The sequence below is a fragment of the Neovison vison genome, chromosome 7 (genome assembly GCF_020171115.1).
Source record: "Neovison vison isolate M4711 chromosome 7, ASM_NN_V1, whole genome shotgun sequence".
NCBI classification, from domain to species: Eukaryota; Metazoa; Chordata; class Mammalia; order Carnivora; family Mustelidae; genus Neogale; species Neogale vison.
In genome coordinates this window covers 159627523-159641136 of record NC_058097.1, presented here as the reverse complement: position 1 = coordinate 159641136, position 13614 = coordinate 159627523, and the positions used below count along the sequence as shown (strand labels likewise).

Genomic DNA, 13614 nt, shown 5'->3' with positions numbered 1-13614 from the left:
CAGAAAGACCGTATCAAAGATCTCCAGCCCTTTTTTTAGATTCTTCAAGGTACTCACTTTCCTCTTACAGCAAGAGTGGAAGGAAACCTCAGGTCCAAACACTAGGCATAAGTTTAAAGAAATACATTGTCCTGGAATCTCTGCTTAGTCTGCTCACATCCATTATCTTATTAAGTTCACAATGATTCCCTAAGGCAGGATTTATTTAAAATAAAAGTGGGGAAACACTTACGAGTTAGATAAATGACCAGAAACATCCTTCCAGTTGATGGATAATTTTTAGCAGCTTTCCAGGTTCAGAAAAGAGGTCCATATTGAGACTATGAGACTCAGATTATATACGCATGTTTGGAGTAAACTAGGCAGGGCCCAGAGCAACTGGTCATGCAGACAAAACCTCAAGGGTCAATAATTACTTCTTGGATTTAATGTAATTGAACTGAGAGCTAAAAATATGGTCCATGTATTGTTCTTAGGAGGGCGTACATGGGAGCTCTTTTCTGGCATTGTGACTCTAAAACCTTTGTGGGTAAAGTCTTTGGGTTCCCTAGTAATTCACTTGTTTATAACCAAAGAGTTGGCAGTCTTAAGTAGAAATTTGAAAGTATGGGGCAGATAGCAATCTCTGAAACCAGCTTTCCGTTTTGTGAACTTCCTATCAACCAATGCAGATCACTGCACTACTGATGGTGAAGGCAGCTATTATGAATAGAAAGCCAATGTGCCAGAACCCAGCCGGGCAAGATGAGCACCTCGCTGCCTATAGCTTTAATTCCCGTGGGCTTCCATCAGGGGACAGAGCGCTGATACAGGTTGGTGGAAAAACCAAGTACAGTTAACCCTTGAAAAATGCGGGGGAGTGGCAGAGGTAAGGCCACTGACTCCCTGAACAGTTGAAATCCAGTTACAACTTTTGACTCCCCCCAGACTGAATTACTAATAGTCTGTCGACCAAAAGCCTATAACAGAAGCAGTCCATGAACACACAGGCTGTATTATAGGCATTATGTACTATATTCTTGCAGTAAAGTAAGCTAAGGAAAATAGAATGTTATTAAGGAAATCACAAGGAAAATACATTTGCAGTACTGTATTTTATTTATTTAAAAATATCTGCATGTAAGTGGACCCACACATTGTTCAAGGGTCAACCGTATTGCTAAACAGGAGGCTGGAGTTCATGGAGTTGAGTTCTGGCCTGGAAGGCGAAGGACCGTATCCTGGGAAGGAAACTCACCTGATCCTGAACACCCACTGTGTCTTGCACTAATTAAAGCCCTTTCTGGTGCATTCTCTCATCTAATCTTTATAACCACTCTCCCAGCAAGTATCGTTTACATTTGACCTATGGGGACATTGAGCCCAAGCAATGTTTTAGAATTTATCCAAGCTCACATAACTAATAAGCGGTGGATCTGGGATGAGAGTCCTGGAGTCTGGCTGCCCCTCCAGTGAATACTTTTTGAACTGGTCATCTTGCCCCAGTGACCTTTCAGAGAGGAGAACCTGTTCTGCCTTCTTTTGTTGCATTCATCCCCTCCACAGTTACAAATTCTCTTAGAGGATAAGAACAAAAATTTAAGGTCACACAACGTACTTTGTTTTTGCCTTAAACCTTATTTTTAAAGTTGGGTTTTTTTCCTTCCCGTTAAGAATGTGAAAAATGAGTATTGCCCCCTCCCTGTCTAGCCCTGGGGTGGTGCAGGAAGATCCTGGGAAGAGATGAACGTCCAGGGCTCCTCCTGGGACAGGGTGCATGACAAGAGGAAGAATTAGACCCTTGCCATTAACTGTACTCAAGGCCAGTGCTTGTAAATTCATCCAGCCAGGAGAAAGTCCAGACTCTTCATTTGGGAGCTGATTATACATCCAAAGAAGAAAGGGAGAGGCGGGTTTTATTCCCTCCTGGTTCTAGATTTCTTTACCTTTATTTTTCAGAAAAAGATGAGTGTGTGTGTGTCTTCCTCTGTCACACATATGGACACATACATACTATCCCCCTCTACTCTCTTCCAAACTCGTTTTCAGCTAAGGGTGAGGAGAAATCTTCCAGTTGGTGCCACAGCATATTTTGGGGGGTTTTGTAAGCAAAGCACTAGTCGATCAGCTCCTGGTTGATGGCCATAAAGTACCCCTTCTTTGGTTTTGTGCCCTCCCTCCTTTGTGGGGCCAGGTAGCAATCTGGCCCATTGGGGTGCTGGGGTACAAGGTGGCCATGCAGTGGGCTGCCTCCCTGACTCTTCAGACCAAGGAAATGTCCCCACAGATGGGGAAAATGATATGAATCTGTGTTTTAAAGAGTCTTTATTTAGAGGATTTCTCTTCAGATGCTGACAAGAAGTGACTTCAGCAGAAGGGGATAATATGAATAAGTATATTTGCTCTTATAACAAATAAAATAGTGTCAGCCATTAGAGCCCAGCCATGTCCCTTTGCTGTCAGTCACAGTTCTGTCCTCTCTAACACCAATTACAAACAGCATGCATAGGGACTTTACAGTTAACAGCATAATTCCACCCCGTGCCTCTGTAGCCTCTGTGTCCCCTCCCCCCACCCTGGGGACATTGCTGTGCAGGATTTGCCCCTATGCACTGACATGAGCCTGGTCCCCATGGGTGACAACTGGGTTACAGGGCACAGTTTTGTTCCAGGAGCTGTGCAAACTTAAAAAAAAAAAAAAAAATCTAGATGGGGCAAAATTCTTCCAGGGGTTTGGTGTTGTTAGTGGTGGTCCCAAATCTGGGAGCTTCCTGGGAGGGTTAGCTCCTTTGGCAGTTGCCAAGTCTGGAGACCTTCAGGGGGCCCACAGACAGAGGGCTTGGGACAGGCAGAGGTCGAAGTGAGGCTAGGGAAGAAGTGGATGCCCACGGGGCCTGACCAAGGGCAAGGCTAGTCAGACGATCCCGCCCAAGCTTCCCTGGCCTCTGTGCTTCCCGGCAACCAGAAAGGGGGACGAGGAGTTGGCCGGTGGGACCCGGGCGAGAAGAGCCCCGCTGAGGGGCGCTGAGCCGCGCCACCCCGCGAAGACCGGAGGTGCCGGGGCAAGAGCCAGAGCTGGGACTCCCTAGAGACGGAATCTGCGGACCTCGGAGCTGAGCTTGGCGGCGCGCCCTCTCCGGGAGTCTCGGATCTGGGGTAGCTAGCGCGGGCGCGGGTGGAGGCTCAGGCGCGTCCCTGGAGGGCGGGAGCCAGGACGGCCAGCAGGTGGGGCCCGGAGGCCGGACTCCGCCCCCCCTTGCCCTCCTCGTTGGTCCGCGGCCGCCCAGCACCGGCCCCTCTCCCGAGCCGGAGCGCGATTGGTGGCGGCGCTTGTCGCTCGGAGGGGGCCGGGCCGCTCTGCTCCGCCGATCTCCCTGCCGCCGCTGCCGCCGCCGCCGCCGCAGCCGCCGCCGCCGTCCTTCCAGCAGCGCGGGCCGGTCGGACCGCCAAGGCAACCCGCGCCTGGCGATGGGAAACGGCGCGGCCGCGGACCCAGGCTGTGGCAAAGTTTCCCAGACGCGAGTATCCGGGCGTGCGGCTGCCGGCCACCCGTGACCGCTTCCAGAAGGGCTCGGAGATTTTTAATTTGGAAAAAAAAATCCACCTCATTTCCTTTGTCAAGCTCTCTCTCCGGGTGGCCAGCGGCGGGAGCTCCAAACTTGGGCACGGCTCTCCACAGCGAGCAGCCCGGGCTGCGGAGGACCTCGGGACTCAGGTGCTCCGGCGCCCAGCCTTCCGGGGCCGGCTGGGGGGTGTGCGCGCGGGGGAGTGCCGGCGCGCGGCTCGGAGGGTCCCCCGGGAGCTCTATATGGAGGAGGGAGCCCAGAATGGTGTGCACCAGGAAGACCAAAACTTTGGTGTCCACTTGCGTGATCCTGAGCGGCATGACCAACATCATATGTCTGCTCTACGTGGGCTGGGTCACCAACTACATCGCCAGCGTGTATGTGCGGGGGCAGGAGCCAGCGCCCGACAAGAAGCTGGAGGAAGACAAAGGGGACACCCTGAAGATTATTGAACGGCTGGACCACCTGGAGAATGTCATCAAGCAGCATATCCAAGGTACCGGCGCCCGGGGAAACTTGGGCTGCTCACAAGGCCCGGGAGTGCCCAGCGCGGCCGGGAGGTGCGCTGGGGCGGGTGCGCGTGGGGCCAGCGGCCGCGGGGTCTGAGGCCGCAGACGCTTCGGGGGTTGCGGGTGCGCTCTCGTCTGCGTGGAGACCCTCGCTGTCCGCGGCGGTGCGCGCTTCTCCGGGGCACACGTGTGTGCGCGGGGCTCCACGCGCGGGTGTGTGCAGCTCACTGGCGGTGTGGGGGCGCGCTGCGCACGTGTCCAAATGTGCCTGAGACTCCGGGCTGGTTGCTCGCCGGCTTTCGGCATCACACAGAGGTCCGGCTCAGAGTGTGTGTAGGTGAATGTTTGTGTGTGTGCAGGAGAGAGCAGGCGCGGACCGTGGAGCTCATTTGGCCCCTGTAAGGGCCCAGGGCGAGATGGCTCGCGCGGCCCCAGTCTTTGGCATTTAGAACCCACAGGCTGCGGGACAAGACGGGGCTGGGAAGATTGCGTAGACCCAGCCCCAGCCCTGCTGTGCGCCGTCCGGAGGCGGTTGGAAATGCAGGGGGAATCTCTGGCTGGGGGTGCGGTCCACCTATAGCGGTCCCCACCCCCACCACAGCCAAGAGGGTCCTTGGACCCTCTCCAGGAGCAGGTGTCCACTCGGGGAAGGAGCCTGGAGCTCTGTCCACTGCGGTGGCTCATCCGCCCGGGACCCAGAGAACCCATCCTGGCCTGTGCCTTCTCGGCGGGCCCGGTGAAGGCCGTTCCCTCCTGTAGCTCCACTCCCAGGCCCAGGGAGCTGTTGGGGCGGAGCAGACAGACTCGCTTGGCGTGGGTCTGGAGTCTAAGGTTGCGCGAGGTGGTTGTGCTGCACCCAGACCAGGACTGGAGCCAAGGGGAGGGTGAGGTACGGGAGCTCTCCCAAGGAGACCCCCGTCTGATGTGCTGTCAGAGGCAGGCGATGGAGAACTCCCCATACCGTGGGGCACTGGTGCTGGGTGTGCACTCACGCGCGCGTCTCACACGTTCACCCATCTCTTTTCTTCACCTCCCCGCTTCCCCTGCTCTCTCCCAGGCGTGTGAGCTACTTAAAGGCAGGGTGCCTTGTTCACCTGTAAACCTGTCAGACCAGCCAAGCTCTGGGGCCACTACCCAGCAGACCTGGGCAAATATCTAGTTGAATGGAAACCTTTCTCCCCCAGGAGCACTCTCTTTAATTTACAGCGTGGGTGTCTGGATCTGCTTTTGCCCCCCGCTGCCCCATGCCAAGGTAGGGATAGCTACTGTGTTCACAGTTGGTATGTTTCCCCACATGTCCCAGAGAAGGTTCCTGTGAGGGCTGGAGAGGTGCACTTATGGCTTGTGCTTTCTAATTGACGACTTCAAACCAAGGCCAGGGCTTGGGGGCACTTTTTAGCAAAGGAGACCCCTAGCAGCTTCTCCATCATACCTGCCTCTGCCTCTCAAACTGGCACTGGACTTGGCAGAACAATTTATCTATCTGATGGCTCCTGTTGCTGTTCTTTCTTACTTTTTCCATCTCATGGGTCCGGACTGACAATTAATCAGCAATAGAAGTACAGTGTTTGCCCCAGGGTGATTCAGAATGTTCCTAGGGAGACACATGGCCATACCTTACTTTGACGTTTCCAGTTTGCCCACAGATTTTGAGAGATTTTCATTCACACATTCTCTGTGTGTGTGTGTGTGTATGTGTGTATGTGTGTGTGTGTACATTCCTGGAAAAATGGTTCTCTTGTGCTTTCCAGTCTGCTCAGGGAGGAGGAGAGCCAGGTACTACTTTGGGAAGCAGTGAGGAGACATTGTTAACCCATGAGCTCATCACAGAGTAGCCCCTATCATGTTGAATGTGGACCATGTCACATGATTTATAAGGCTCTACATGAAAGTGAGTACGGTGTTACAGCTGAAAGGAGCCTTTGTGAGTTTCTTCCCAAGAAACCTTATAACTGTGCATTGTTCTGAACTTTAAAAGATATACCTGAAAAAATTGGGAGAAATAAGAAGCAAAGACAGAACAGGGTTCTGAAGACATGGTTGGTCCAGTTCTCTTGTATATGTGCACTGACTGTATTAGGACTCCTATGGATATTCAGAAATGCCCAGATTCTCAGGACAGAAAGGCAGAAGCCACAACCGGTAGACCAGTAGGGAGGGGTCAGTGACTTGGGGGAAGACTAGACAGGAGGCAGGTAGAGGGCAGAGATTACTTGGTTGGTTGTGGTGCGATGGTGTAGTGATGACCGGTGACAGCTGTCCCAGTGGTGCTGGAGCCATCCAGAGATAGGATGCAGGGAATTAAGTAAATTTAGGGATTTACTTGATTTAAGTAAGAGGTCTGCAAATTTGGGACTGGCCAAGTGCAGCTCTCTGAAGGCAGAGGATGGGAAAGGACAATCAGACTCTTGTAATTAGTGATGTGAACTGTTCCTGTGTATTCGCTGTTATTTCCTCAGCCTTTTGAGCAACCCAGTTTAGTCTGCTGAGCTGGGGGAGTGGGGAAAGGATAATGATAACAACTGAAAATTATATAGCACCCATTATGTGCCAAGTACCATTCTAAGTATTTTCTGTATATGTACTAATTTAATCATCACATCCCTGTGAGATGGGTAATATTAACTCTATTTTACAGGTGGGGAGATTATATGATTTGTCTCGGGTCACATCACCAGTACATGGCAGTTTGGGCATTGAAACCCAGCTTATGTGGCTTCTTTGGAGTCAGTGTTCTTCACCACATCCTATGCTGTCTCCTTAGAGGGCCAGCAGAGCACAGGGGGAGCAGTGCTCCCCTGCAGTTACTTGATGATGGGAGTGGGTGTCAGAATGAGAGACCTTGGAGGATGGCCAAGGAATGCTGAAGTCCTAGCCTTCCCACTTCGAGACTCTTCCATAGATAAACTCAGGAAGCTCTAGGTTTTGTTTTATCTCATGCTAAGAGGCAGAGGTTACATTCACTAAAGAAGTGTCCATGGAGTACCCAGGACAGTTCCTGGCACGTACAGAGCAGGTGTTGGATGGATGAACGCTTGGGAGAATAATACACAGTGTGGGTGCCCAGTGCACCAGCTAGTTGTTAATGAAAGCGTCTCCATTCTCGAAGGAATATGTTTTGCTTTGGAGCCTTGCTCAGGCTTCTCTTTGCTTTGGAAGGAAAGTTGTCCCGGAAACTGCAAATGTCACAAAATGTTCAGCAGAATGTTCCATAGGACTTGCAATTAGAAGAGGCTTTGGAGCATCACCCTAGAGGTCTGTTCTAGTCATGACTGAAAAGTTTATTTTCCTCTTGGGGGTTGCAGTGATATTTCATTTTAATTTGTTTTCTGATTGAATGATTTAATTAGATGGTGTTTGGGACTCTCTTGGGAATGTAAATTGCAGTTTTGAGAATTTTTTTTTTTAAACCAAATCTACGGTAAACGAGAGGGTGTATAGCTCCAGATTTCAAAAATAGCATCTTGTTGGATTAGAGACATGAAACCCGTGTTAGTACAGGTTTGTTCTTGGGAGGAGAAGGATGGATGGCTGGAGGTGGTGAGGTGCTTGAGGCAGAGGGTGTGCCGAAGGAGGCCTGTGTGTCGGCGAGACTGACGGGGGACGGCAGTGTTGGTGCAATTCTTATTTTGGAAGTCCAGTAGAACCTAAAACAGTTTTCTCCTTTTCTTGATTAGTACCTTTTTGAATCTGTAAAGAAAGTGCCAATATTGAAGAAAATGCTTAAAGATGTATAAAATTGCCTCTAATGCATTCTACTCTGACCCAACTATTTTGCATTTTGGAACATTCCCTTTGAGCTTTGCCCATTGGCCTCCATATTAAAAAACAAGGGTAGAGTCATGGTTTGTCTCTGATTTTATATTCTGCTTTTTTTCAGCTTGCTTCTTGTTACAAGCCTTTTGTTCCTGTTTGCTACATAGTTTATTGATTCAGTCTTTATTTACTGGAGACCTAATAAGTACCAGGTAGCACACCAGGGAGGTGATGTTGGATATAGGGGTGAATCAAGACACTCCTGGACCCTGTCATGTAGACTTGTTTTTAAAGGACAACAGAATGCCTCTTATTCAGTACAATTGGGGTTTAAGTTAGTTAATGGAAAAACCCGGCAAAGAGGAGAATGAAACAAAATATTGCACACGTGTATTAAATATTTTATTTTCATATTGTTTTTGAATGTGTTGTACATTCACTTGCCAACCTTTTGATGTTAAGGCCAAGGCTTTGTCTTTGGGCTGGGTGGGCCAGCTGCCTTTCTGATCTTCCTCTTCCTTGCATAAACCACGCCCACAATGTCCTGCTTACGGAGACTGATTCCTCGTTCTGTTTTCTTTAAAATTCACTAAGAACTTAAAGATGCTTATGCAGTCAAATGCTCTACCACTGAGCTATACCCCCTTAAAGATGCTTATGAAGCAATCTCCATGTTAGTAGCCTCAATCTTTATGACTTTTGTCTTGTCCTTTGCAGTGATTTTGCTCATATGCAGTCAGACTGCTATGTAAGTGACTAGCTTTACAAAGTCTTTCCAAAGCAGTGAAATTAATTTTCTTCGAAACAACAACTCTCATTTTCTTAGCAGTCATATTCCATTGGTTTATAGAATATGTAATTAAATTATGCTGTTACAGCGACAAGTACCAAGAGTATAAACACATTTGGGAACAAACTCAGGGGACTGTTGGTACACATACAACTCAATTGTTAGCTGGAGATGTGAGTCGGGGTGCGGTAGGAGAGAAAAGCTGCTGCAGAAGGACAGAGGCATCTCGGGGCTTGTTTTCTAGAAGGGGGATTGAAGGTGTGCTTCCTCTGGAGAGGTAACTAAGTAGATGGTTTTTAAAGAGAACTTGTACTCTATTTTTAATGACTGCCTAATATTCCATCATCGATTATTGATTTAGCCACTTCCCCATTATTGAACATTGGCTTTTCTACTATAATTAACGCAGAAATAAACATCTTCACCTCGCTTTTCTTCTTTTGAACTATTTTTAAGTATCTGTTTCTAGAAGTGGGATTACTACTGACTCAAAGAGTATGGACATTTTGATGAAAGATTGTTTTCAAAATCTTTCCACGTGGCCACCAGCAAGGTATTACTGTACCAGTTTCACGGAGCCTGTCCAGCCTTGGGTGTTACCGTTAAACTTATTCTGGGCAAATGTAATCACTGGCAAGTGTTCTTTTCATCGGTACTCCTTTGATTACTATACAGTTAGTATCCTCCCCCACCCGTGTTGGTTTTTGCCGTGTATTTATGTCTTCTGCCAGTTCTTCTCTTGGGATATCAGTGTTTGTGTATTTTATATATATATGTTTTATTTTTGTAGATCACTAAATATATATATGTGCACATACATATATATATAACATATATATATGTATACTGCCTGTATTCTATATTATATACATAGTTTTTGCTTTACATGGATGACTTAGGGCAGTGTTTTTCACACTCTGGCCCCAGGAGCCCCAGGCTTCTAGAAGGTTGGATCTGGGACCTGAGAAATAAAAGGGTCAAGTGAAGGCTCCTGGACCCCTCCTGCACCCACCCTCTCCCCTCCTTGCAGCTAGTGTATCTCCTTCTTCATCTGTCTTATATTTGGTATTCTATAAAATATTTTTTAAAAGGCTCTGCTTCTTTTCTAAAAAAAGGTTGAAAATCACTGTTTTGGGAAAAAAAGAAAGATCAGACTGTTACATTTTTGTGAGGGATGATGGTAGCATAAAGAATTCAAGAGAGTAAACAAATCTAAAAGGAAATTGAATTCCTGGGTAGAGTTCTTATAATATCTATTTACCCTTCTGAATACCATGATTAATAATGTATTACATTATATGACTAATTTCCAAGTCCATTATCTTACTTCACTGAGTCAAGATCATCCCAACAATGGGAGAAATGGATTGTTAACTGCTTTTCGTTTCCTAAAAGTTTGTTAGGCATATTATGTGCATCTTAATGTGCATTAGGTCAGTAAAAACAGGTTGCTCACTGTGATTACAAAGCATACGTGGTCCCTAAAAGTCAGAAAATGTCCTAGATCTGGGTGTTGGAAGCTAATTTTTCTTTGTCCCCTGTAGCTTTGGGTGTCACTGAGAATTGGGTGGTGTCCTTCTCATCTGATCCCTGGCTTGGCAGGATTGTAAAGAGGATACAATGTTTGCTGAATGCTTGGAGTTTATTTGAGGAAAGGGTGTCATTTAAACAGTAAAGCTATTTGTCCTTTGGAATGAACTGTGACATGTGAAATTATATTAGTAACAGTGATTGATATTTTGAGAGAGTGCAAAAGCAGGATTTAGAAGTTGAGTTCAATTACCTTTATTAATAGCCCCAGACCACATCTTTGTGGAGTAGGAAGACCTTGCCAAAGAATACAACTTTTTCCCATGGCCAGAGACTTTTCATTTTTATCCAAAAGTATGTAGGCTATAAAGTAAATGCATTCCACATTCTTTCCCACTCACTTGACATAAATTGTTATTTGCCCTTGATAAGTAGGTTGATGTAGAATCTCAAGGAGAATTCGGAATGAAATGTTGTTGAGCCACAGTCTGGTTCTCTGGTTTGTGAAGGCCTTGTAGGTCAGCCTCGGTCACTTGGGTTAGGCGGGTCTCTGTTTTTCCAAAGGTATTCATGGGATTCAGAGCCATGTACAAGGTTGCTGGACCGTCTTCATTACCACCCTGTGGAAGTTCACTTCACTTAATTTGGACAGCTGAATGGGCTATTGCCTGGATTGGGGGGCTGAAGGGTCTCTTTCAGATCATTGTCCGTTTTCATTGCTTGGGCTCTATCCAAGAGTCTGGGACAGATGGCTGCCCCATGGAGAAGCATATAGGAAGGCAATCTAGCTGGAGGTGATGTCACACAGAAGGTTCTTTGGGGAAGCACCAGGCTGAATGCGTGATGAATGTAGCCAGAAGGGAGCAAGATGGGATTTTGGGAGAAAGAGGATTATGCGTGAAGACAGAGGGGCAGAAGTCCATAAATGGGACATGGGCAACTGCAGGAGAGAGCAAGGAATGGAGTGGGTTAGGTCTGCTCCTTATGATCCAGATGAAATGAATGCTGGCCTTGAATGCTGGTCTCTCTAGGGCCAAAGGTTCTTGAACTAGGTAGTGATTGGATTATTCCATAGAGCCTACGATCATCAACTTATCAAATCTCGCTCTGTCTTTGGGGTCAGAGTCAGCTCCACTCCACACTGCAGTGTGCGAGCACAGAAGTGTTTGCTGTTTTCCCTTTCTTCACACGCATGCCTCCACATGCAGGGCGCACGCCCCGAGGCGGGGCGAGGATGAAGCATGTCCCAACACGGGGGCATTCGTTCTCACTCTGTCCCTTTCTCTTCCACTCCACAAAGCATATTAGTATGCAAGACAATGTGATAACCTTGAAATCCTTTCAACGTATTAGTTAAACCTAATCAGTCATATGTTTTGGTACTTAAATTATTGTTAATAACAAATTACCGCACAACTGTTCTGATATAAAATTTGTCGTGGTGGTGATTGGAAATGACTGCTCTTCTGGAATCTTATGTGTGGGTCTGTGTACTTTTTATGGACCCAGCTGAGTGCAGCCAGCTGGAACTTGAAGCAAGACGATTCCTGATTATGTGCAGAGTAATGCTTTGCTAGTTTTTTTCTGGCTACACGATTAGGGATTCAACTGTATTTGCTAGGACGAATCATTCCAATGGGTATGAGGTTCAAATGTAGCTTTTTCACTGTCCAACATTCAATGTCAGTTTTGTAAAAGGTTTGCTTTTGGGAACTTTTCTGAAAGCCTTAAGTGTCCAGCCCCAATGAGACCGTGACAGGTTTCCTGTATGACGTCACTGCTGAAACGGCATTAGAACCAACAGACAATGGTCCTCTGGGCTACATTTTGTTACTACTTGCCTTTAAGAGTCACAAAAGTACCATGTTTGGGAAGATCCAGAGTAGTGGTAGTGACACCCCGCTCCTTGGTATGGATGAGAGCAATGAAAAATGACGCCTGAAGAAGAGACTTAGAGCCAACCCTTTGGAATGAAGGGCTTCACTCCACCATGGTCCAGAGTTTAAGACGAGGTAGAGCACCCTGTTTAAGACTGTTGGGTATTGCATTTCAAGCAGCAGTGGCGATTTGTTTGCCTTACCCGTCCATCTCTGTCCCCTGGGAGAGGCCATTAAAGGCCATTGAGATCCCAGAGGAATGGGTACATAATTCAGGGATCTGGATAGGACATGATCTGAAACCCGGGCTAATAAATGTCATGTTAATGGCATCTGGGACTCAGGAGGACAGTTCCAAAATTGCTTGAGCCAATGAATATAAGAGTAAGAAAGCCAAGAAAGGATTTGAAGCTCCAGAAGTGACAAATAAGAATCTTAGCCAAATCCTTGGTTTATTTTAAGAGCAACAAGCACACAAAGTATTGAAGATTGATTGTATCAGGAGGCACAGAGGAAGAGTTCTCCTGTGTGTCAGGCACTGGACTAGATGCTAGCCATACCTTTTTTTTTCTTTTATATGACTGCTTTTTATCTCCACAACATGAGAGGACAGAGAGTTTCAGAGGTGAGAACATTGATGCATGGAGACTTAGAGACATAGAGTGTGCCCAAGGTCACACAGCTAATAATGGTGGAGACAAGAAGGGAAACTATGCCTAGTATATGTATCCTCTACAGAAGAAAAAAAAAAAGGTGAAAATTACACAGAGAGGACCAGGAGATCATTCTACTGAAGGCTGTGTTCAGGTGTAAGCTCAGAGGCCTCATCAGGTTAAGGGGAAGGCTGTGGGAGGCAGGAGCCAGGCAGGCAGGTGGCTTGGTTTGTTGTTGTGTAGGTGAGTGCAGTCGGGCTCCAGAGGCCATGGAGGGCCCTTTCTTTGGATCATTGTGGATCTGCTAGGATCATCGTAAGCCCCCAGGAACTGTCCTGTGAGAGAAGCAGAGCATGCTATCTGCAAGCTAGAGCTCGTTCCAGTTCTCCTCGGGATTTGGGAACATTTACTGTGTGCTAGGTGCTGTGCTGTGTGCTTTCCCATTCACTGGCATGGACATGTGTCTTCTCATTCCATTTGCCCAGGATTTCCCACGTTTCAAAACTGTAATTCCTGGGTCCAGGTGTCTCCAGCCTGGGCAAACCTAGATGGTTGGTTATCTTTATCTTCTCACGTTGGTAAATTCTGTTCAATGGCAACTCTTTGCATCAAAACAAAAACAGCCCTTGTGACTGCACTCTATCCGGGTCTTCTGCTTTCTGCTCTTGAATGTTGACTTTGTCTAAGTGTTGAAAAGAGGACGCTGAGGGTCCTAGCAGCCCCTGCCCCATTCTTTCTGCCCACACAGGCTGTTTCCTCTTTCCTTTATTATTCCTCCTGCCTTGGCACTCTGTTTTTTAGCTGTCTGAGCCTCTCAGGATTTGGAAAGGAAAAAACAATTGCTGTAAAGGAAAGCTCTAATAAAGTGGTTTGGGCACAAAACATCAGCAGCTGTTTATTTGCCCAAAACAGTAGGAGTTTGTATTAATAACCTTGTGAGTTATATGCTGGGAA

At 47.3% G+C, this 13614-nt stretch overlaps 1 protein-coding gene across 1 annotated transcript in view; it reads left to right on the top strand.

Moving 5' to 3' along the window:
* Positions 1–3748: 3748 nt before the first annotated feature.
* Positions 3749–13614, top strand: part of GALNT18 (polypeptide N-acetylgalactosaminyltransferase 18) — a 339877-nt gene continuing 330011 nt past the window's right edge. The window contains exon 1 of the mRNA XM_044258833.1: positions 3749–4041. Coding sequence (XP_044114768.1) covers positions 3807–4041 — 235 coding nt within the window. The 5' untranslated portion in view covers positions 3749–3806. The remainder of the gene's footprint in view (positions 4042–13614) is intronic.